The sequence below is a fragment of the Lacerta agilis genome, chromosome 1, assembly GCF_009819535.1.
Source record: "Lacerta agilis isolate rLacAgi1 chromosome 1, rLacAgi1.pri, whole genome shotgun sequence".
Taxonomy (NCBI): domain Eukaryota; kingdom Metazoa; phylum Chordata; class Lepidosauria; order Squamata; family Lacertidae; genus Lacerta; species Lacerta agilis.
The window spans coordinates 82,169,301-82,193,435 of NC_046312.1; the positions used below are offsets into that span (position 1 = coordinate 82,169,301).

The window sequence follows — 24,135 nt, forward strand, 5'->3', positions numbered from 1 at the left end:
CCATGTTCTCTCAAGTGACATTGAGGCCAGTGTCCTGATCTGCAGGCCCAAAGGAGTACCTGTGCTTGATGCAGGGATACCAAAGGAGGATGTAAAAAATGTGAAAATGGCCACTTCCAGTGCTTTATTAAAGAAAAGTGATCTTGCATCACAGCCAGCAGAGCCCTGCTGCTTTTACAGACTCTGGACGCCGAAGCAGCAAGCAGTTGTCATGACTTGTTTGCAAGGCACTAATATGTTAAGAACATATATACATACTTTTTGGAGAAACGAACCATTGCTGGAGCTGCCTTGTCAATATGCTTGTCCAGCTCAGAAAACAAACAAAGCAGTTAGACCCCTGGGCAACTGAGACAGTGTTTGAGCATAGATGTGCACCTAATTTTCTAGCTGGTTTCTTACCAGTAAAACTAGAAAAAGTGTATAACATGAAGAACTGTTTTCAGACCAAGGGCTACATTACCCTGGGGCAAAGCTGTAGAGCAGGGGTGGATTACCTGTGCTCAGCTACACCTCCCATCAGCCCTAGCCAGCATACCTGAGGGACACAGATGAGAGCTCAGCAACATCTGGAGGGCACAAGGTTAACCACCCTGCTATAGAATGCCATGCTGCAGTAGTGGGTGAGGCTTGACACAATCATACATCCTTATCGCAGAGCTATTTTCTACCATGGAAATAAAAGATGTGTATTTAAGTCAGTCACTCCCAAGTATCACCTTCCATTTTATCCAAACGCTTTTTTTAAATGTATTTTTTATTAAAGATTTTATTGGTTTACAAAAGTATGTGCAATGGCGCTCTCTTTTCCCCCCAAGTAACATTTTTTACAGATCAGTTTCATTTGTTGAGACATTAGGAAGAAAAGGGAGAGAGGTGGAGGGGGGAGAGGTGAGTGGGGGTAAGGTCGGGTGGTTATGCTTCTGTTTTACTTAATATATGTGGGGTTTTGTGTCAGCGTCGCTTGTGCAGGTTCTCTGCTATTCACTTGTGTTCCTTTGGTGGTGAGAAAGGTTGGGGTTGGCCTAGGATATGGTTGTTTGTTTGTGATTGGCTGTGGTGATCTTTGTTTTCATGTGTGATTGGGGTGGATGGGTGTTTTGGATCAGGTTAGCCATATTGATTCGTATGCTGTTGGTGGATTTTTGTCATTGTCTTGTCGGGCTGTGTATGTGATAAAGGGGAGCCATATCGGGGTGAAAGTGTCTTCTTCCATTTGTCCCCGTGTCAGTTTAAGTTTATTGGTTAATTTTTCTACTAAGGCTGTTTTCCATACTATTTTAAAATTGTTCCTTAAATAAAAAGTTTTCCCTTTATCTGTTCTGTTAATTGTGTAGCAATCCCAGCAAAAGAATGCATATGTCAATGTATAGTCTCAAATATCTAAATGCAGTTGTATTTTATCCTGAAAAGTGGTTTTTACAAATGCAAACAGACAATGGCAATGTTGCTGAGTGCTGTAGAGTCTTTAGAGAGTTGGGCTGTGTTGCCTAGGTTCAACCCTCACCTCTCTCAAAAAAACCATGAGGATACAAATCAATATGGCTAACCTAATCAAAAACACCCACCCACCCCACTCACACAGGAAACGAAAGATCACCACAGCCAATCACAAATGAACAATCACACCCTACGCCAACCCTGACCTCTCTCACCGCCAAAGGAGCACAAGCGAACTACAGAGAACCTACACAAACCCTGACACCAAAACCCTACATAGATTAAGTAAAATAGAAACATTGTCACCCCCCAACTCATCTCCCCATCCCACCCACCTCTTTCCCCCTTTTCTTCCTAATGTCTCAACAACCAAAACTGATTTGTAAAAATGTTACATGGAAAAAATATGAGAGAGACATTGCACACACCTTTGTAAATCAAAGAAATCTTTAATAAAAAATACTTAGGGGAAAAAACCATGAGGCTCATTGGATGACCTGGGGCAGTCACTACTTCAACGAAAGGACAAAATGAGAGTGGTGGCATCCTCTATGCTGCCCTATGCTACTTGGAGAAAAGGAAGAATATAAATTGGAGTGGGGAGGAACCTGTAGGCGTCCAAACGTTGGGTTCCACCTCCCATCAGTCCCACCCTGTGTAAGTGACAGCCTTGGTAATAGTAGCCCAACATCTACAGGTACCATTGCTGGCACTCAAGTATATATATATTTTAAGGGGTGATTCTTGTCCTGTTTTGAAGTTTTAACTCTTTGACTGGTAAGCAACGTCCAGGGCTGTAATCGTGCCCCTTCGCTAAGTCACATTATGAGTCCCGTGAGGAGTGGGTTCATCAGGGGCTGCCTTGCAAGTAGCTGCTTCTTTGGCAATCACTCGTAGCCGAGTAAGATTACTTCCATAAACAGTTTTAACAATGAGTCCGTAAGTGACTGTGGAGGCTAATTCTGCATCCACATGTCCTTCCACAGTCGGGACATTGGTTTCCGGGCGGGAGTTGATCACGGTGTGGATTTGCCAAGCCTGCCTTCCTCTTAGCACGTTTCTCCTTTGCGTGCTCAGTCTGGGTATCTTCAAAGCCCATGACACCTTTGGCAAAGGCTATTCTCCAATTGGAGCGTTCGCAGGCAAGTGTTTCCCAATTGTTGGTGTTTATACATTTTTTAATATTTGTCTTAAGGCAGTCTTTAAACTTCTTTTGTTGACCACCAGCATTACGCTTTCCATTTTTAAGTTCGGAACAGAGTAGTTGCTTTGTAAGGATGCCGAAGGGATGCGCTAAGAAATGTCTCAGCGCGCCTTCCCTCTTGTCAGGGAAACAGACGCAGCGCCTAGGGAGGCTGGTCGGCGCTGGGCGCAGGCCCCGCCCCGGCATCCCGACACCCTTTGCGCCCCGCCCCACCCTCGGCGGACAGGCAGGCCCAGGCGCCGCTCGCTTCTCTCCGCCTCGTCCGGCCTCTTCCCTCTCCCTCCTCTGGCGGTGTCTCCTTCGGGCGGAGTGAGGCTCGGAGCAGCTCCCATGGGGAAGAAGTCGCGGGCGGCGCCAGCCGGGCGCAGGCCTATCCTCCAGCTGTCGCCGCCTGGGCCTCGCGGAGGCCGGGAAGAAGCGGCACCGGGCGATGGGGACTCGGCGTCGGAAGCGGGTGAGGGGGCAAGCAGGCAGGCCGCGCGGCCTAGGCGCTTGGCGGGGGGCTTCGTATCCCGTCGGGGCTTCCGCTGAAAGAGATACTCAATGGGGCGCTTCCCCACCGCGAGAGCACAGGGGTTTTTGGGGGGTGGGGGGGGCGTTTAAGGTTTTGTTTATAAGGCTGCCTCTCAGCCCCCCTCCCACCCCCGGCGCCTTCGCCGCAGTAGTTTGGTCTCTGTGGTTGATCGTGTCACCCGGGTGTGTCCGGCTGCCCGCCTTCTGGCCCCGTTCCTTGCACTGGTGCATCGTTTCCACTACCGTATGTCAACACCATTATCCTAGTCCTCGTTGTTTATCTTACAAGGTTCCCAAGGGCTCTTTCCATTCTTCATCTCGGTCTCCCTTCCCACTACTGGATGAGCTGGGCCGTTGCTTTTGCCCATTTTGCAGAGGGAAGCCTGAGGATGGGATATCCTAAATTGTTCCAGGCCTCCTAGTCAGTTTGCCTGGGTTTGTTGGTACTCACTGTGCTTCCTCAGCCCCCCCCCCCTTTCCCGGGCTCTTGTTCTTCGATATGTTCATCAGTAGCTTACAGTAATTCTATTGTCCCTTTAATCTAGTTAGCAAAAGCTGTGTAAAGAAATAAAGGTGAAATCCTGTTTGGGCTTACCTGGGAGTTAGCGTCATTGAGCACAATGGAATTAAACTTCCAGGTAAATTCCCATAGGATTGTGCTGTCTTTCTAGTGATGACCCTCTCGTTCTCCAAGGTGATGATTGCTCTATCCTGTACACAAAATACACAAAATATGCTTCCTTTTTTTCTCTTGATCCGGCCTGTGCCTGTGGGATTAGCCTACCGAACAGGAGACACAATGTTTCTGAGTTCCTGTTCAGTCTGCTGTTCTACCTAGACTGCTTGGTTCCTGTGCAACTTTAGCTTGGGTTGATGCTGCCATTTCAATAGGGATTAGTGTGGTGCTCTTGTGCATATTTGTATAGTGGGTATACTGAGGATGCTGACTCCATGTTACTCTACTGCATTAGTGGGAAATCTCTGGTCCACAGGCTCAGTTAGGCCCACCAGATCCTTTCAGCCAAGCCACCCACCTGCCCTACATCTGATGTCTATTACAGACAGAGCTTGGATTAAAGGAGCTTTTCCTACAATATTCCTTGAACAGGGCTGCCCAAGCACTGGCTATGAATGGATTGTCAGAGCTTGGGAAATTCTGTGCACAGGTTGTACACAATCAGCTGTGAGCCTACCAAGCGTTATGCATAGTGTTCCACAAGACTCAATGATCAGCTGATCATCACTAAACCATGTAGGCAAAAATGGGTCATCTGATGTAATTGTGATGCCTGGTGATTGACAGACAGACAGCCCCACCCACCTGTCAAATGTGGCCTGTGGAGTGGTAGGAGAGAGAATGATCTGGACAGGTGACTGGATGCATTTTCCATTTGTGCTCTACAGCAATCCTGGTACTAGTACAGTGTAGTATAGTTCATATTATGTACATCCTCTTAATCTTGGGTGTTGTTATTTTTATTTATGTAATATATATTGTATTTATATTTTGCCAACTTCCCAGATGGCATTCCAGCCAAGCACTAACCAGACCCAGATGTGGTTTAGTATGTACCCTGTAGCTTCAGAATATGCTGTGGGATACCTAAAATGGATGTTGTAGGCACGTATAGAAACATCTGCATCTTTATAGTTAAATCTGCATCTTTTAGCTTATTTATTTGTTAAAATTTCTATTGTTATGCACCCCATTGTTATCTAGACTGCAAGCTTAAATAGATTTATATTTGTTTCTGTTGGGGGTGTTGTTTTGTAAAGCACAATGTACACTGATTTGTGCATGCATGTACATATTTATAAGTTTTCTTACCAACCCGTCACCAGAAACACCCAGGGTTGGTTACAACAATACTGTATAATCATATACTGTAGTTATTAAAATTCAAGTAAAATGTTTATGGTTATAAAACGTAGAACAGGAAAACTGTTCCAACCAAAACAGTATAGATTCACCAAAGGGTGGGGTGTGCGCCACAAAACAAGGTAACTTTACTGTCAAAGCCTAGGTTGAAGTGGTGTGTTTTCAGCATATGTCAGAAACTATATGAGAAAAACCTCTGGGAAGTAAGTTCCACAATTAGAGGCTGCCACAGGGAAAGCCCTCTCCTGGGCTGTCATTCCCCACACTTCTGAGGGTAGCGGAACTTCCAAGAGAGCCCCCTTTGCTGATCTTAATATCCAGTATAGTCTGTTGGGAATCTGTCTTTCAGGTATTTGGAGCCTACCCTAAGTCATTTAGGGCTTTAAACACCAATGTGAGCAGAACCTCTTGCAGCAGGAGTCCACAGAGAGTAGCTGCTATGTAAACAATGCTGGGGGGAACTGATAATGTATTTTCCCAAGTGCGAAAGCCTATTTGAAAACTGTTTTAGGATTTTCCTAGGTGCATGTAAGAATGGTTTTTATTCTTATTTATTTACCCTGTTTCATACCCTGCAATTTTCAGCCCTGAAGGCTTTCCAAGCAGCTTATGAATAAAAGCAGCAAAGAATAAAGCAGTGGACAACTGTAAAATTCCATAAAATACTTAGCAGAAAAATACATTACAGTATAAAAACACTATAGCATCACTATCCAAAAAGCTTAATAAAGAACCAGGTTTTCACTGCCTCTCTCAATGGTTTCCTGAGGTGGGAATTCCAAATGATTGTGTTGAGCTGAAAAGGCCTTGTAAATTCTTGCTGATTTATTTGCTGTATCCTTTCTCTGATACTGATTTTATTTATCTGTCTGTAAGGGTGTTTATAAACCAGTAACTTATGAGAAAAATGTCAAGTTGATTGTGTTACAAGCTATCCCCAGCTAATGGGGTCCAGGAGGAAGGACTTGCTGTTTTGTAGGGTGGGGGGTAAGGGGATGGATTAGACCAGGCTTCCTCAAACTCGGCCCTCCAGATGTTTTTGGCCTACAACTCCCCGGATCCCTAGCTAGCAGGACCAGTGGCCAGGAATGATTCGAATTGTAGTCTCAAAACATCTGGAGGGCCGAGTTTGATGAAGCCTGGATTAGACAAATAGAATCAGATGAGTGATTTTGTGCTGTAGTAGCACATTTAAGGTCAGGCACAATAATTAAAACACTGCATGGAATTTGTGTCTTCTCACCAGGAATTACCCAGGTGGAATGTCTTAATACTCAGGCAACCACATTCTACATAGCGTTCAGTAACAATGATTACTCTAACTGGGGGCAAAGATTGTGCTTTCTCACAACAAAGTGTTGTGATGCAAGTGCTATGAAAATGAGAGAAGTGACGATGTTATGCAGCTGTTTATATATCCTGAAGCTGAGGCTCCAATACTTTGGCCACATCATGAGAAGAGAAAAGACCCTGACGCTAGGAAAGATTGAGGGCACTAGGAGAAGAGGACGACAGAGGACGAGATGGTTGGACAGTGTTCTTGAAGCTACCAACATGAGTTTGACCAAACTGCGGGAGGCAGTGGAAGACAGGAGTGCCTAGCGTACTCTGGTTCATGGGGTCACAAAGAGTTGGACATGACTAAACGACTAAGCAACAACAACAACAAAAATATCTCATTCCAGTGTGTCTTAAGTATTTTTTCCCTATCCCCTGGGATTGCTAGTTAAATATGTATGCTAATTAAATTATATACTGTTTTACTCTTTTTAAATGTTGCTTTTGTATTTGTTATGGTAGAATTTTTGCTATTTCTTCAAATTATGGCAAATATCTAATGGTGTTGTATTTACTGTCATATGTTGCTCCTGTACAACTGAATTTTTGAACTTGTGTTACCTTTTAGTTTTTTTAATTTTGTATTTAATGCTTATTTTACCAATTTAATACTGTTAGCCACTTTTAGGGGTTTGTTTTGAATTGAAAAATACACGTGGGGACCCACAGAAACTAGTGTAGTGCTTTATTCAGTTCAATAAACAAATTGCTGATTTAAAGCTTTTTTAATTAGTTAATGAATTTGTAAGGAGGAACTTTAATTGCTGGACCTGTGAGATAAAAGTAGGCGTTCATTTTTGGAGGTTTTTTGATTCACAAATGTTACAGTAATAGAAAATTAAAAATAAAGTGTTAAGGATGGTGTTAAGGATGGTCTTTCTAAGAATGGTTGTATTCAGATGATCATATCTTAGTTTAGTGAGCTGAGATATGAAGAAAGCTTTGGCCTACTCATGTGACCCTTTTTCTCCTCTCTTCATGGTACGAGCAAACCAAGAAGGCATCAACTATAGTTTCCAATTTCATCTGTTTCTTTGCATTTGATTTTTCCAGATGAATTTGAAGTGACTGAAGAGGCTCCAAGGACAGCCCCAAACCCGCCTCAAGCTAGCATGCCTCTTGGGCCTGTAGCTGTCAAACCAACAGGTAGCACGTTTCTCAATTTTCCTTTTAATACTAACTTAACCTGCAGTTACAAAGGTCAAGTTATTGGTATACAGTGGATGTGTACCAATCTTAAGAACAATGTGAAAGCAACAAACAAATCCTTGTGAGAGAAGGATGCTGTCATGGACTGGCTGGATGCAGAGCCGTGGTGGGAGGCACCAGCTGGGGAACCCCCAAGGGAAGAAGGCTCAGAGCCTTCTTGGTGGTGGGACGATGACGAGTGGTCCAAGGGAGAAGAGGGAGCAGACTGAGAGGAGGAGGTGTCGGAAGCTGAAGAGGCAGCAGGGTTTAGTGAGCAGGAAGAGGCTGTGGCAGAGTGCAGTTCAGACTCAGAGACAGGAGAGGAGGGGGACTGAGATGAGGCAGGCTGCTGAAGAATGCAGGCAGTTTCCCCTGCCTGCTGCAAGCAGCTCCCTTCCCCCTTGGTCTCCCAGAACATGCAGAGAAATTAAGAGAGCAGAGCAACGAGAGACAAGATGATGAAGCTTTAGGTTGCTGGGGAAGGAAGTGTGGGGAGGACAGATCCTCAATCCTTGCGACTGCTTCACTGGGGTAAGACTTACTGGGAAGGGTAGCTGTGACCACCAGGACTGAACTGTTTTGTTTCTTTCAATAGAGCTAACTTCACTGATATCATTTGCTATATTGTTTTATTGCTGACCTCTGCCTGACTCCAGCTCTTAACAGATGCCTTTAGAGTTGTTTATTAACAGACATTTTGTCTTGTGTTTTACCTTAGAAATATCAGGGGTGCTTTACTGTGCCTTGTTGCTCATTTTTACAGGGGGCTGATTGGATTTAGAGATTACAGCAAACATAGAAGATTGTAAACATTAAGAATATTGGCCTCAATGCCATAATATGGAAAAAACACTCAGTCTACTTATGTTTGACTGAATTTGTCATTTTAGGACTATGGGACTACTGCCTGCTTTTTCAGATTTTTCCATGCAACCATTCATTGAAAATTGGGGCAGATGAGCTGTTTATTCTTACAGGAAAAACCTTGGAAGCATCTTTCCAGTGTTTATTTCGCATACTAGTGATAAAGCAAAGACAACAGGACTGGCTTTTGTGGATAAAAAAGAATTTTGACACCAGTGCAAGGCACTCTGATGTCTCTGACAGATAATTTATTCTGTGCAGTGAGGTGAGACTTGGGAAAGCAACACTAGTGCCAGTGTCTGCAAGACTGGTTGTATCCAACATTGCTTTTCCAGTAGCACAGCTGACTTCCACTTGCACAATGAAACTTTCTCCTCCTATCCCCTACATCCTCAAAAACTGGAGGACTCTGGAGCAAATTTTCAGGGCTTATTGACCTTTTGGCTAAGATCAAGTGTAGGTTATTTTAATACATTATCTCAGTTATGGTCACATTGACTTTTTGTTCTAGGTGGCTTATGTTTACTTGGTGCTTATGAAGACAGCGATGAAGAAGACAGTGAGATGTCTGAGAAACCAGCACAGTCTACAGATGCAAATGGCAATAATTCAACAGACATTGACAGTACCCTGGCCAACTTCCTAGCGGTTAGTAGGAATTTGTTTTGGTTCATTAAATAATTAATCCTGTTGTTTCAACCTGGGTAGAACATACAGATATTCACAGCAATACATTACAGTTTCCATGAAAATGTGTACAACCTTAGACTGATGGATAGATGTTTTAAATCTTTGATGTATGGGTTGAGCAATTTCTCTTTCTATGTTATTGCCAAATATTTAAATGCTCTTAATTTTTTGAGTCAAATGATGTCCTGTTTTATCTTATTTGTATTTTTAAAGGAAATAGATGCAATTACAGCACCTTCACAGCCTGCTGAAAACACTGTTCCCTCCAATGCTCCACCTCCAACTCCTCCACGCCCAGAACCCAAGGAGTCTGCTTCCAGTCAAGTTTTGGCAACTGCAAATGGAACAGACCAGGTGGCTGAGTGGCAGTATGACACTCAGTGCTCCCTGTCAGGAGGTGAGCTCCACGTAATAGCTTGTGCTACTACACAAGCTTGTATACTAGAGGCATTGCAAGGGTAGATAATCCATGAATTCCCACGTCTTTTCTAACTGAAAGCAATTTGGTTGTGGTGTGAAGATGAAAGTTGGGAGCCTTTTCTGGCTAATCTGCCCAGGTCTGTGCCTTCAAAGGATTATTAAAGGCAGTTGGTGAGTGTTGGGTGGGATAACAATTGAGAGTGATGAGAGAGGATATATAATTGCAATCTTCTCTAGGTATATAGAGCAGAGCTGAAGATACTCAGATTGGAGAGGATGTTCACTGAAGTCTTGCTTTCTTCCTATAGTGGGAGTGGAGATGGGAGACTGGCAAGAAGTTTGGGATGAAAACACAGGCTGCTATTATTACTGGAATACTCAGACTAATGAGGTTACCTGGGAGCTGCCCCAGTACCTTGCAACACAAGTTCAGGGCATCCAGCATTACCAGCACAGGTAAGAATGGCACTGAAGAGGAGACTGAATTGGTGCTTCTTGAGTTTCCCTTGCTGAATTTGCTTTTCTCTTAGTTCTGTGACAGAGGCTGAAGAAAACTGCCAAGTGGTTGCAGACTTAAGCTCCCAGGGAAAAGGTGGTGGTGCTACAGCTGCTAGCAGTGCTGGACGTAGGGCAGCTCTTGTGAAGCGTGAATTGAAGAAGGTTAGTATTTGCCTGACTGGTTTAAAATACTTGTTTTTTAATGGAAATTTAAGAGAGGAAAAAGCAGCAACCCCACTTTTCTCTATTATATTTGTTTTGCACTGTGTAGGCATCAGATTTATTTTTCCAGAGTCATAAAAGGATGGGAGGGATTGGATAGCTCAGTGGAAGATCACAGAGTTTGCATGTATAAGTTCCTCGATTAGTTTCTGGCCTTTCTATTTAAAAAGATTTCAAGTCCGGAAAATAGGACTTATATGCTCTGAGCAATTCTCATAATCTCATTGGAAGTTCTGATTCCAGGGCGTTTGTTAAATGCTGGGCACACACACTAGTAAACTTTGCAGAATGAGAACTAGAAACTTGTTTTTCTTTAAGTAGGTTATTAGTGTTCTCTGTGACTGACTGCCAGAAGCTAATGGATTTGGTGCAAAATCATATTGTCTTCACAGGAAGTGAATGAAGGTATTCAGGCCCTTTCAAATAACGAGGAAGAGAAAAAGGGAGTGGCTGCATCACTGCTGGCTCCGCTACTTCCTGAGGTGGTGAAGGAGGAAGAGGAGCGCTGGAGGCGGAAGGTTATTTGTAAGGAGGAGGTGGATCCATTGGTGGAAGATGATGTGGCACCAGAGCAAGTAGCAACTGTTGCTGATCAGCAGCTGGAAGGCATCCGAGATATTGGGGAAGACCCTTCTCAGGAGGACCTGTGTAGTGTGGTGCAATCAGGGGAGAGTGCAGAGGAGGAAGAGGAGCAGGATACTCTTGAGCTAGAGATGGTATTGGAGAGGAAGAAGGTAGGTCATTTGCAGTGAAGTTGTGGGAACTCTTCTATGAGCCATTTGCCTCTCTCTGCTGTTGATTTGATAAATGGTCCGCCACTGAAACTTCACTGAGAGCTATGCAGGAATTTTTTTATCAAATCAGTGAAATGATGCAGAAATTTTGAAACAGCAGAGGGCAAAGCAAGTTGTTTCATTCATTATGTTGCAGGGAACAGTCATTAGCTGTCTTAAGGAGGTGTTCCTTTTTCTAGTCACAAAGTATTGTGGTTTGATAGTGTAACACTTTGAAAAGACTTTTTTATATTTTTGTTGTTGTTTTTCCTCTTTCCAAGGTAGTTTCTGGCCTGCCATTGATTGATCAATTGCAGTTATATACCACCTTTCTGCCAAAGCATAGTTTTAAAATACTTAAAACAAATGAATTACCGTATTTTTCGCTCCATAGGATGCTCCGGACCATAGGGCGCACCTCATTTTTAGAGGAGGAAACAAGAGAAAAAATATTTTTCTGGTTTTCCTCCTCTAAAAGCCCTGTTTTGTTTTGTTTTTTGTTTTGTTTTTGAGGATCAGCTAAAAGTTTTGCAGCTTTTTTTGCAAAGGGAAAAGCCCTGGGGTTTTGGGGTTGTTGTTTTTTTGGAGGATCAGCTAAAGGTTTTGCTGCTGTTTTTGCAAAGGCAAAAGGCCTTTTTTGAGAATCAGCTAAAAGTTTTGCAGCTTTTTTTGCAAAGGGAAAAGCCCTAGGTTTTTTTTTGTTTTTTTGTTTTTTTTAGGATCAGCTAAAGGTTTTGCAGCTTTTTTTGCAAAGGGGAAAAAGCAAAGCTCCTTTTGCAAAGGGGGAAAAGCAAAGAGGAAAAGCCCCATTTTTATGGGGTTTAACTCACATTTCTGAAAAATCCTAAGGAAAGGGAGCCATTTCTACTGTTTTCAGACAGATAATCTAATCAGCCAGTCACATGTCCTGGGGAAACAAACAACCTCCCTCTGCAGCACATTCAACAAAGGAGGGCGGGGCTGAAAGGGAGCCGGGGACTCTTATCTCTCTCCCGATCTCTTGCTGATCAGCTGCTGAGGGGGTCCTTTCAACACTCCCTTTTCTCTTTGTAAAATAAAAAGCACAATCTGCTTTTGGCCCCTGGGCAATTCAGCTCCAGGGACCACCATTCGCTCCATAAGACGCACAGGTATTTCCCCTTACTTTTTAGGAGGAAAAAAGTGCGTCTTATGGAGCAAAAAATACGGTATATAAAATGTAAAGTTGGTCCTGTGGTAGGGAGTGGACAGCTCGACTGGAGTAGGCCCTGATCCTATCTTTGCTTGCCTGCCTCCTCATCTTGATTCTTCCTTTTCAATATATGATGGTTTAAGAAGGGTGCACAAGTAGCAATCCTACATCTGCAACCTCTTAAAACTATACAAGCAGCCTGGGTTTGTCTCTAAGTAGGTGCAGGCTCTGGGCAGGAGGAACCTTTGCATTTAACAGGATAACTTCATGAAAAAGATAAATGTCTTATTTTTCTGTAGTGTTGAAGACTACTGCCTCTGAAGTAATCTCTGTCCAGAGAAGTTGTACCAGCTGTGTAAAATAGAAGGGGGAGAATGGACATGTAGACAAATGCCGAGGAATAGGAAGAGAAACAAATAAGTTGTTCCCCAGCACTGAAATAATATTTTGCCTTCTAGGCAGAGCTACGTGCTTTAGAAGAAGGTGATGGGAGTATTTCGGGTTCCAGTCCACTGTCTGATGGAAGTCAGTCAGAGTTAGCACGACGGTTGCTACCCAAGCCAGGAAAATGGAAGCTCTTTGGGGTTGCCAGCCCAGAATCCACCAGCCGAGGGTCTAGCAAGACAGGTCAAGAGAGTCCTGAACCTGGACAAGCAGGTAAGAGTCTCCTGCTTAGGGCCCTTTTTGGCTCTTCAGTTATTTCTAGTGCTACTAAGAAGGAAAACTATTGGTAGAATTTAGCATTGCACTATTATGAACTTTCTGTCTGTGCAACCATTTCAGCTTGTCAGATGGAACAATCCCTCTTCTCCTCCCCCTGTTGCTGTTTTGCACATTCTCCAGACCCCGCCCCTGAGCCATTTGAGGGGACAAGGGGGAGGGGGAAGCCTCGTTGCACAAGCAGAAACCCTTGCCCAGAGCTTCTGCTGATGGGCTCCTTAGGTGAATCCCACCCTTAAGTATTTAAAGTGGGTATTAGGTGTGTCTCCCCAAGATTGAGGTAGGAAGCTATTGCTCATACCAATAATTCCAATCCAGTGTTTGAAATGGTCTCCTCTTCTGTTAAAGAGGAAAGTAATACAACATAGTGGTTGAACAGGCAGGATTCTCTTCCCCACCCTTCCCCAAGTAAGTTGCCTATTATTCTTCTTACCTATGCCAGTCCATTGTAAAAGGGAAGATCTACTGGGCACTAAATGGAGAATGACTTACAAACACTCCCCACCCCCTCTTGTTTTCTGTTCAGTGGTGAAAGAAGAGCCAGAAGTGGCTGAGCAGAGCTCGGACAGTGAGCCAGACACAGAGGAATTGCAAGACAAAGTGAAAACACAAGGGACTTTCAAAGCAGAAGATGAGGAGCAGGACTTAAAGGTATGTGGGTTTATGGTTATGCTGTGAAACCTAAGCAATATTACTTGAGGCAGTTCACACAGTTCCAAATGTATTCAGATTGAGTTGGCTTCTTTCTCCTTTTTACTTTATCTTTTCTTCAGTCAGTTGAAATTGCCACACAGGGATTGGTCCTTTTTATTATGATTAGGTGCTGCTGCACCGGTTGGAGATACCTAAAGTATGCAATTGATTATGGACTGTCTGGAATCTGAGCACACAATGAATGTGTACACATAAAGTTTTTAGTTCAACTCAGTTTGAAACTGCCACCCTTCTTGTTGGTTATATTGGCCTTTAGATCCCTATCAGTGCTTAACCTTGGCTAGGAGACTTCAAAGCTGTGTAGCTTTATTGTGCTGAGTAGTATTGAAATTCTTCTAGGTTATTATTCCGTAGTGGTGCTTCTGATACTGCTTTTTAGTGACCTGTGTGTCAGGTATTACTAGCAAATAATGTATTTCTTGATTGGAATTTGGAAAGTGTGGCACTTAAATGCAGTTGTTAATGTCTGTCAGAAATATTTAGTTGGAAATAACATTCAGCCGTAAGTTCTTTGTGTGTTCCCTGTACCTATTATCCCTGTATTAAGTGTTGCTGTTTAGAAGATGTTGGCACTGGGAAATGGGACAGTCTCTTCTTGTGTGAGAAGAAATTGAAAATCGCTGCATTAGTCATATAGATTATCCATGTGTAACACTTGAGTTAAAGGTAGAGAAAATATTAGATAGCCTCAGTGTATTCCTGCAAAATGGCTGCTAATGCTGTGGGTAGAGCATACTTTCAGAATTTGGCACAATTTTTTGCCAATTGTAAGTTACTCGTCAGATCACACCTCTTTTTGTTAAAACAGATGGTGTCTTGTACACTTCAGCATTGCAATTGCCTTGTGCATTGTGACTAGCACAAAATTATTGACCCCTTGCTTGCTTTACTTCTGGCAGTTTCAGATTGGAGAGCTGGCCAACATGTTGATAAGCAAGCTGGAGTTCTTGGGCATCAGTAGACAATCCATCTCTAACTTCCACATGCTACTGTTGCAGACTGAGGTAACGAAAGTTTACCTTTTATTGAAAATTAATCATAGGGAGCCAAACAACTGGCAGCATTGCAGTGTGATAGGAATCTAGGAAGTTTTAAGTATTATGGCATGGATAACAGGCTTCCTCTCCCTCGTTCCTTCCCGCTCCCTCCCCCTTGTCCCCCAAGCGGAATGCTTTAGTCCAGTAACGTATCTGAGGCTTTCTTGATCTATGTGTAATTCTCATCATGTTCTCTGTCATTAGTGCTGACTCTTGTATTAGTGCTGCTAACATTGAGTGAGATTCATCTAACCAGTCTTATTTTTCTATGTGCAACTGGGCTTCCCAGCCCTCTCCCTTGCATGCCCTCCAAAATTGGCACGGGGGGGGGGGGACAGTAGAACCCACAGAACAGCATACATTGGGGTAGGAGAGGAGGAGATGGTTCTGTCTGGCAAGCTGTCATGTGTGTGCAAACACAACAACTGACATTGAATTCCACCCACTGTGTAGAACTGCAAAGTACAGTGGAAAGTGATATGCATAAGGCCAATTGTCTCTACAGGTTTTTCATTATTTTTCTTTGCCTTCTTGGTATAGACCCGTATTGCAGACTGGCGGGAAGGAGCTCTCCAAGGAAACTACCTCAAACGCAAATTGCAAGATGCAGCTGAACAGCTAAAACAGTATGAAATAAACGCCGCCCCTAAAGGCTGGTCCTGCCACTGGGACAGGTACGCACTCTTCTCCCCTTTTCACCTTTCACCTTTGACATCTCAGACATGATTTGTGACCATCACCACCTGCCGACGTGCCGTCATCTGTCTGGAGACTGAGAGCAGCTGCACTTAGCGGTGCTGAGCGGGCAGAGAGCCTCTGGCACATACAGAGTTTCAGCCAGCCACAAAAATTGGAGAAATATAAAGTCTGTGTTAAGTGTGTTGAAATGGATTTGATTCCGCGATTGGACAGAGCTGGTGTTTACTCTTGAGTGTAAATGCGCTAAGGAGGGCGGGCTTGGGGGGTCGCGCATGCGAGAGCTCTGTGCACATTGCAGGATCTCAGGAACTCCGCTCCCAAGTAACGCCTGTGTCCTTATGGAAAGCTCCCTCACTGAGGATCTCAACGAAGAACAAGATAACTGTCTCCTGCCAGCAGGTCAGACCAAACTATTTCTTCTTATATTTGGCTTTCTTGATTATTTTTGTTTATTTGAAATCTTTGCTCTTTTGTTTTTCAGCTCCCAGATCCTCTCCCTCTCAGTAGCAATTCACTATGTCTGACACCAAGAGTATCATAAATGTGACTGCAGCAGTCCTTGGGGGAGCAGCCATCTTTCATAAATTGGGCTGTTTCTCTTTTTGCTATTCTGGAAGGAAATGAATCCTGAGACTACCTAAAAAGTCTATTTCCTAATGCATCCTTGAACCTTTAATTGCACACCAGCCACAAGCTGCTTCAATAACCCTCTACTTTTAGAGTGGAGGGTCAGGGCTGTGATCACAGAGCCAGCAGCACAAACAGTTTGGAGTAAGCCCATCTTGCAAATCCTTCCTCAAAGCTGTTTGTTGCCTTTGTGAACAGCAGTCCTACTGTAAGAGGTTCTTCCTGTGAGAGCACTCCGCTGTCGCGGGAGAGGACTATATCATTGTGTCAGTGCAGGGGCGAGAGCATAAAGCCTTGTTTTCTTTCTTGTGATTTAGGGATCATAGACGCTATTTCTATGTTAACGAACAATCAGGCGAATCCCAATGGGAGTTCCCAGATGGGGAGGAGGAAGAGGAGGGGCAAATCCTAGAGAATAAAATGGAAGCTCTTCCTAAACAAGGACTAAAGGAGAAAATGGAGTCTGCTGCAGAATCGTCTGATAATACTGCAGGTACTAGACCTTGAGGGTTTGCTAAAAGAAAGTTAGCCCAATTTGGAATAATGTTTTTAAGAAGGTAGGGTCCTTGTTATTACTTCTCGTAAGTATATTCAATGCCCAAAGGCAGTTGCTCAGAAATCCTTTGTATTGCAGTATTCAGCCAGGTGGAGATGAACTGAAATTAGTGCATTACTTGCAAAACATTTTTCTGTACTGGCCTCCAGGTGTTAAGTGCCCATCAGCCACAGCCAACAAGCCCTGTGGTCCTGTCTTTAGAAATATCCATAGTGCCACAAGTTCCTCACTCTCATCTTTACCCAACTTTAGAGATATCTCTGCCAATTGTTACGCATGTGGTTCTTATAGCATACCCGCTATGCCATATTGACATGGGAAGTATAATTTCTTTCTGCTTGTATTGTTTTTCCAATTTGGTTTTTAAATTTGGGGGCTGGTTAGTGGGATCATTATAATACTTTCCCAAGGAAGTTTGTCTCCTGTGAAAAGGAAGAAGCATAACAGTGGAAGGAAAGTTATAAGATGGGTGAATAGTTCTTGCAGGTATGGGGTAATAATAATTAAAAATCCTACATGTTCTATTTTTTCTTCTTTCATTTTTAGGGTCTCTTCTTAAAGAGCCTCTTTCTAGTCAAGCTGCAGCTACCTCTCTTGTGCCTCTCAGTCCATTTTGGACTGTGCTTCAGCCCTCTGTCCCTGTACTTCAGCCCCCTTTACCTTTGGAAATGCCACCCCCGCCACCTCCCCCTCCAGAGTCACCCCCTCCCCCACCTCCCCCGCCACCACCGCCACCACCAGGGGAAGATGGGGAAATACAGGAAGTAGAGATGGAGGATGACGGAGATGAGGAACCACCAGCACCGGGAACAGAGGAAGATGCTGTACTGAAACCTCTTCTCCGACCAACAGTTGCCAATAGCCAAGTGAGTTAGTGCATATGGACCCTCTAGCAGTTCTATAAAAGCTAGTATCAGGTGTGGCTTGTATGCAGCTTTGACCTGTTAATCTTCTGCTGAATTCTTGTGTTTTATATTGTAAAACCATCTCGCCCTCTTTTCTGCCTGTAGCATAAACTTTCTACTACAATCTTCTATAGCAGTCGGTAAATGAAAAGTAGTTTGTTTCTGCCATTCAAGTTTTGTGCCAAAGTCCCTTGTAGAATGTGTGTCAGAAAACGGATTTGTGTGACCCATATGGAAAAGGAAATACATGCTGTGATAGTGATGTTGCAAAGTGAGAAGCCAACAGAATGATTTCAGATAGAGGAAATGAATGTTGCTTTTTCACAAGAACTAAAATTGCCTGTCAGATAATCTGCAGTGATTTGATTTGTTAGTGTAAAAGCTCCTACACATCCAAGACAATTTCCCTGAAACTACATGGAATTTTATAAGAAAAGACATGCATGTTCCAAAAATGTACAGAGGCTATTTAAAAGAACCAAACTAACTGACATCTGTCTGCTTCCAGGCCAGCTCTGAGACCAACGTATCTGCACCTCTCTCCGCTAAAACTCTAAAGAGAAAAGCTTCTGAAATTAGTGCTGGACTGGTGCAACGAGCAGCAACCATTGGAAGCTGTCCAGTGCTTTACGGGCAGTCAGTCATAGGTGTGGGTGAGTAACATCCACATCTTTCTACTTAGCTGCTTGATATCCCTTGAAAATTGTTTTGGAAATAATTCCCATTCCCCCCCTTTGTGTATACAGGCCCCCAGACCCCAGGGGTGAGTTTGCAACAGAGTTACCTTGGAGTAACGCAGCCGGCACTCGTGAACTATTCTGAGTGTAGTGTGCCTGTTGGTCTTTCTGCCAGCACCACGCAGCCAGTTCCTACACAAGGAGCCGCTCCTGCCACTAGCACTACAGAACAGCTGCCGCCGCCTCCACCACCTCCTCCACTGTCTCCACCACCACCCAAAACACTACCTCCAGAGAAGTCAAAGAAGCTTAGGAGAGCTGGCAAGGTGAGTACTTAAATTTGTACTTCCTGTCGTACATGCCAAAAAACTGAACAAGCTTCATTCATATAGGTTGAAATGTGTATTATTTTACTCTGCTAGACTTTAGAACTGATACATCTTGTATGACAATAGGTACGAAATGAGTAACTTGGCAGCTTCAAAACTGGAAGCTGATGGGATTTCAGAAACGCATTAGAGAAGGAGGCGCTCTTTTTAGGTCTTTGAATCCACCAACACCTGAGAGGCATAATCACCTTGGAGATAACAAGCTGGTTCTGTTTGTTTTCTTTTTGGGGGCCATTGTGGCTTTTGTGCTGGGATGTGTGCTCTGCTAGCCAGAACACTTTTTATGATCTACTCTAATGTGAGATTAAGCAAAAAGAATGGGTAAAATCATTGTTTTACTTCCTGCCTTACCTACCTTATCCCTAACGAGAGTGAGAATGAAGAGTTCATGGAGGCCTAACTCTAGTCATCAGGGTAACATGCTAAATATTTCCCAGCAGAGAAAAAAAACCAAGACAAAGATGCCCTCTCTTGTAAAGAAGTGGCAGAGCATTCAGCGGGAACTGGATGAGGAAGAAAATTCCAGCTCAAGCGATGAGGATCGGGATGTGATTTCACAGAAGAGAATTGAGGAATGGAAACAGCAGCAGTTAATCAGGTATGAGAGGGATTGCAAGATACGGTCTGATAGCACCCCACTCCTTGCATCACCCAGTGTGATTTGTTTTAGGTAAATGATTCCAGATTTCTGTGCAGTGTGAACTGTCAGCCCATGGTTGCTGGTTTAAGTGACTTGTGCCACTGCAGGGTTTAGGTTGGTCTAATTGTCGCTGTTCCTTTTTAAAGGAGGATTGGAGAGTCTTGTCCTGTTTTCAGGGGCATTGGGCAAAATTGAAGATGGGGAATGTAACACACGTAGAATAGAAGTGGATATGGGGGTTCCAGCAGGCAAGCTTGTAGGCCTAATTTCCAGCAGTCACACCACAACCTTGGGGAAAACCTTGTATGTGAGGCAGAAGAGAAAGAAATGTTATGTACTTGCAGCATTTCTTTAAAGAGTAAGTTTCCTCTTGCATATGAAGTGATTTATTAATTCTGTGACATTCCTTATATGCAGAATGGATTTAATGTGCTATATTATTGATATAGTAGTGACTGGGTGGTATGTAACACATCCCATCACTGCAAGGATTTATGTTTGCACAACAGAACTCCCCTCTTCCTCCCCCCCCCCCATGTGCCTGCTAAATCTGTTGTAGGGTTCACTCAACCCTCCAGAAAGATTTGGGGAGGACAGGGACAGGGGCGGAGAGGAGGAAACATTTCCATTGTACAAGCATATATCTTTGCACTGGCAGGACATGGTAGTTGGATACCGTGCTTTGTAAGTAGGTATCGCGTAAACATGAAAGCCGGTTCTTTGGGGTATCAGTTGCATTCACAAATGGGCACAGTCTGGAAAATAACTCTTACCAGAAATCTTGATTTCTTTAGTTCTCCCATTGCTGACTGGCAATCCTAATGTTTTGTTCTTCACAGTGGTATGGCAGAGAGAAATGCAAATTTTGAGGCTTTGCCTGATGACTGGCGATCTCGACTCAAGAGGCGGAAAGCTACTTCAAGCACATGAGTCAACTTCGTTGTTATTTTGTTTTTTAACCACACATGTACAGTTCAGAAACTTTTACTGTTGGATAAATTAACTTTTTGAGGATACATATTTTTCAGCTGAACGACCTGACAGAGAAATTGCGTTGACTTGTGAATCCTTTTAGAGGTGTATTTGGCAAATAGGCTTATGAAATAATGAATAGGCTTGACCACTCCTGTCTTAAACTCCTCCTAATCCCAGTTCACACAAAGGTGGAATACCATTATGTCCAGTTCCTGGGTAGAGCTGGTACCAGAATTTATTAATGCACTTTGTGGAGTTGGAAATGGAACCTGCCATTTTGACTCTTCCTTGCTAAGCCCAAAAGTGTTCTTCCACTTCCTAGAAATATTTCTACAAGATAATGACCATTTGCAATTGGGTGTTACAGAACATGCAAATTAAAGATGCACATTCTTTTCACAACAGACGCAGTTCTGCATGATTTGACCCCCTTGTTCCATTCCTAATGTTTGCCAGCACCTTGGTTTTGGTAGCATTGCTCTTCTTGCTAGATTTCATAGAATCAATTCTTGTTTCTGTCCTAGAACCTGTATCAGACTAGCTATTTTTCCTGTAATGTTACCCTAGAATATACTTTTGGTGCTGTAACATGCTAATTGTTTCATTGGTGTGGCTGTAGTAAGGTGGGACAGAAAGCAGTTTTCAGCCTCCTCCACTGAGCACTGACTGGTGGGTTGTTCCTAATGCCTTCATTGTTGGGCAAAGAGAGTTAGGGGGTAGCTGGCACAGCACTTAAGTCAGCATGAGCCAGTCAGCAGCTGTGTGCCTGCACATTGCTGCATCAGCTGCTCCTCTGAATGCTCACTGGTGAAGGAATGGGGTGGATATGTTTTCCCTTGCTCACTATCCAGCACTGTTCCCCATCTCAATAGCTGCTGCTTGGTGGATGTGTACTAGAAGCCATTAGCAGTGAGGAGAGGGGAAATTAGCATTTCTCTGTTGCTCAGTTCTGAGCCCCTCTTGTCAGGTTCCAGCAAAAGTAGGGTCTTTGTCTACATTTAAAGCCAGGCTGAATATTTATCCAACCTGTCAATGTATTGCGTCTTTTCCCTTGTTTACTTTTTAAAAAACGGAATCAAGTGGTATTGATTTTCTGTAAATGAAAGAAAAGGCAGTTTATGGTTGAACGCTGTTTGTATTTCTCCAGTTTCTGGCTTTGTAAATTTGTACATATACATTAATAAAATCACTTTTTATACTTCAGAACCTTCCTTATTTTTCTTTGACTCTATTGGCAGTATTAATTGTAAAGTTCAATGACATATGCTTGGGAATGTGATGTTTTATACCACAGAGGTGGTTGGGGAGTAGTTACCAGAAACATGCTACTGCTCTGCTCAGTAAAAACATAGAATTATAGAAATTAAATTTCCAGCTTCCAATAATATTTTTGAAAGGGAGGGCAGTAGTAAACAGAAGCTATACAGAGGGATTTAAAGTTATCTGATGGAAAACTTTTTGAAGGCTTGTTTTGTTTTGTTTTTTATCCTTGAACAGTGTCTCTCATCACTGACTGAAGAAAAGGAAATCTGATCTTACTGGTTTCCTAGAAAAAAAACAGATGCTTCCTGAAAATCTAGATAAACAATAATTAGTTTTTATATATGCCTAAACTTAGCATAGTCTAAACTTACAGACAGTCCTGTAAAGTAGATTAATGTTAATCCCATTTTTTAGATTGAGAGCTGATGCTGAAAGAGAGTGGCTTGTCTAAGGTCCCTCATTTCTAGAGCTCCCACTAGCTTTTGTTGGCAGGAAAGTAGGAACTAGTCCTGGAGGACAGCGGCATACCAAGTAACTGACTCCCCACTCTCTGCATCCCATCTCTTCCTATTTTTCCACTTAAAAATGTAGTTATGATAGCATGGTGTTTAAATGTGATTTTAATCACTTAAAGCGTTTTCCTCTTTTATCAAAAAGCATAGTGTACAAGTATAAAAAGAAATTGATTTAAAATTTCTTCTACTGTCATCTAACAACTAATTTCTTACAAGTTCATTTTTTAAAGGAAGGAAATAAACTTTTCCATAGAAGCTAACCCATAGGAAGAAAGGACTCCCAAGATTTTGTCAAAAAGTCCTGACTTTTTCGTTCATGCTATCCAAATGCTTTTTTCTGTAATACAGCAGTTCAAACCTGGATGATTCTGTCTCATGGGAAGGTAGTCTTTTTACAATTAGAAATACAATCTAACCATAATTGCTGCTCCTCACTTTAATCTACACTCTGCTGGAAGTTTCCATAATTGCAGGGTAATTACAAGGGAAATGTAAATAAACAGCACTCAGAATAAAATTACAGTGTTTAAATATTTCCTGCATCTATTTTTAAATGATTATCTGCAAATTTCCTTTTTCTGTTGCTCAGTAATTGCCTTTATTTTGCTCAATACATGGGTGTAGCCAAGTGTGGGCAGGGAAACTGTTGCCCCCCCCCCCCGGCTATCAATAAAAAAAACTGAGACACTGGGTGCTTTCCTTGAGATTCTTGCATTGCAGGGGGCTGGACTAGATGTCCCTCTAGGTCCCTTGCAAATCTGCAATTCTAGTGTTTCTATCCGGAGTGGAGTCTCCAAGGCAGTAGAATGGTGCCTTATACACCTCCTTTCAACTCTTGCAGCCAAGCTGGTGCCAAACACATTGCTCTACTTTCTACTGGACTACAGCAGCGAAGCCAACTCCTAGGGGCCGTTGTCCCTTCAGCCCCTCCAAAAAAAGTTGATGGGCATTGCCATTCAAATGGTGTGTGTGTGCTATTGATTATTGTGATTATGTGGAGCGGGGCTTAACACTCCCCCCATATATCATCATCACCATCATTATTTTATGTATTATTATTTTGATTAATTTAATTTAATTAATATACTGCTCTATATCCGGAGGTCTCAAGTATTCAAGTTGGCACACCTGCTCCATTGTCTTTCGAGACAAACAGATGCCCCCCAGCCTAAGACATAAGAATGTGAAACTACAATGATCGGACAGGAGCAAGAGGTCCCTCCCCACCTGCACGAAAAAAGCCCCAAACCCCACCAGGCGAGCAGCTGTCCTAGTTCAAGCAATGGCTTGTACCGCTGCCACTCCGCACTGACGGACCAATGAACGGCTAGTCCCACCCCCCAACCTGTCTGGTTCTGGCGTGGCTGGTAGCTAGGCTACCCTGTCCCCCCTCCTCTGAAGTAGTGGTAGTTAAGACTGAAGAGGGGAAGAAGGCGGCCGGGGCGCGGGGAGCGCTCCTCTGAGAGCACTGAGGGGCGGGCAGGGGGCGGGAGCGAGAGTCACATATCTGGTTAGGCAGCAAGTCCTGCCACTCCCTGCCCCCCGTCCCGAGATTGGGCGAATGTTATTGGCTCAGCCCGCGGGCGAGCGAGCGACCTCCCGTCGACGGTTATGAAAAGCAGGCGCGCGCGCCGGTCCCGTGTGCGTCTGCGGGCGTTTTGTTGTGAGTGACCAAAGCTGTGTCGCCATAGAAGCCTTTCAGCTTCGTATGGGTCGGCGGAAAGGGTTGCCGGGCGCTTGAGGTAGAATATCTTTCTTTTGGCTTTAGTCAGACGAAGCGCAGGTCACCTTTTTAAAATCCTGCTTCTTTGAAGCCTCTTCTTCCGTATTTATCATTCATCCCGTTTCTCCTCCCCCCACCGCCAATATCCCCGTCCCTTCTTTGTCACAATTACCCTCTCTCTCTCTCACACACACACACAACGGCAGACCGACCGACTTCGCGGGGAATCTCATGGGTGGAGACTGGCAGAATAATCAGCCTTGGTAGTTCTTGCCAAGTGGAAGACGGGGCTACTTCATATAGGCGTTCTTTTATTATTATTATTATTATTATTATTATTAACGCTTTTTCTCCGCTTCTCTGTAGGAGGCATCATCAGATAGTTGTGCTGTTGTGCTGAATGACATGTGTCCTGCAGATCCATCATCTGAGGTCAGTACAAAAGTCAGTCCAAAGATGTACGGGGCTGGATGGTGTTAGTCACCTCCTAGTTTT

General features: G+C 43.5%; 2 protein-coding genes across 9 annotated transcripts in view; both read left to right on the top strand.

Annotated features, from left to right (window-relative positions):
- The first annotated feature begins 2,873 nt into the window (after positions 1 to 2,873).
- On the top strand, positions 2,874 to 21,342 carry FNBP4 (formin binding protein 4). 2 transcript variants are annotated; one of them, XM_033159576.1, is made up of 17 exons: positions 2,875 to 3,098; positions 7,428 to 7,520; positions 8,938 to 9,074; positions 9,330 to 9,513; positions 9,845 to 9,992; positions 10,067 to 10,196; positions 10,649 to 10,990; positions 12,659 to 12,857; positions 13,447 to 13,571; positions 14,534 to 14,638; positions 15,212 to 15,345; positions 16,315 to 16,490; positions 17,100 to 17,419; positions 17,967 to 18,111; positions 18,205 to 18,461; positions 18,965 to 19,122; positions 20,004 to 21,342. In XM_033159576.1, exons 1-17 carry the CDS (start codon positions 2,975 to 2,977, stop codon positions 20,092 to 20,094), a joined length of 2,868 nt encoding a protein of 955 aa, XP_033015467.1. In that variant the 5' UTR covers positions 2,875 to 2,974; the 3' UTR covers positions 20,095 to 21,342. The 2 variants fall into 2 exon arrangements, with proteins under 2 accessions (XP_033015474.1, XP_033015467.1); XM_033159583.1 differs by lacking the exon at positions 14,534 to 14,638 and having other exon boundaries at positions 2,874 to 3,098.
- Positions 21,343 to 23,365: 2,023 nt separating this feature from the next.
- The window catches only part of AGBL2 (ATP/GTP binding protein like 2), a 28,336-nt gene continuing 27,566 nt past the window's right edge, over positions 23,366 to 24,135 (top strand). For 5 of the 7 annotated variants that reach the window (XM_033159591.1, XM_033159612.1, XM_033159633.1 and 2 more), the window contains exons 1-2: positions 23,367 to 23,659; positions 24,007 to 24,072. In XM_033159591.1, coding sequence (XP_033015482.1) covers positions 24,046 to 24,072 — 27 coding nt within the window. In that variant the 5' untranslated portion in view covers positions 23,367 to 23,659; positions 24,007 to 24,045. Of the gene's footprint in view, positions 23,660 to 24,006; positions 24,073 to 24,135 lie in introns of all 7 variants that reach the window. The other 2 variants (XM_033159623.1, XM_033159598.1) reach the window with 2 other exon arrangements.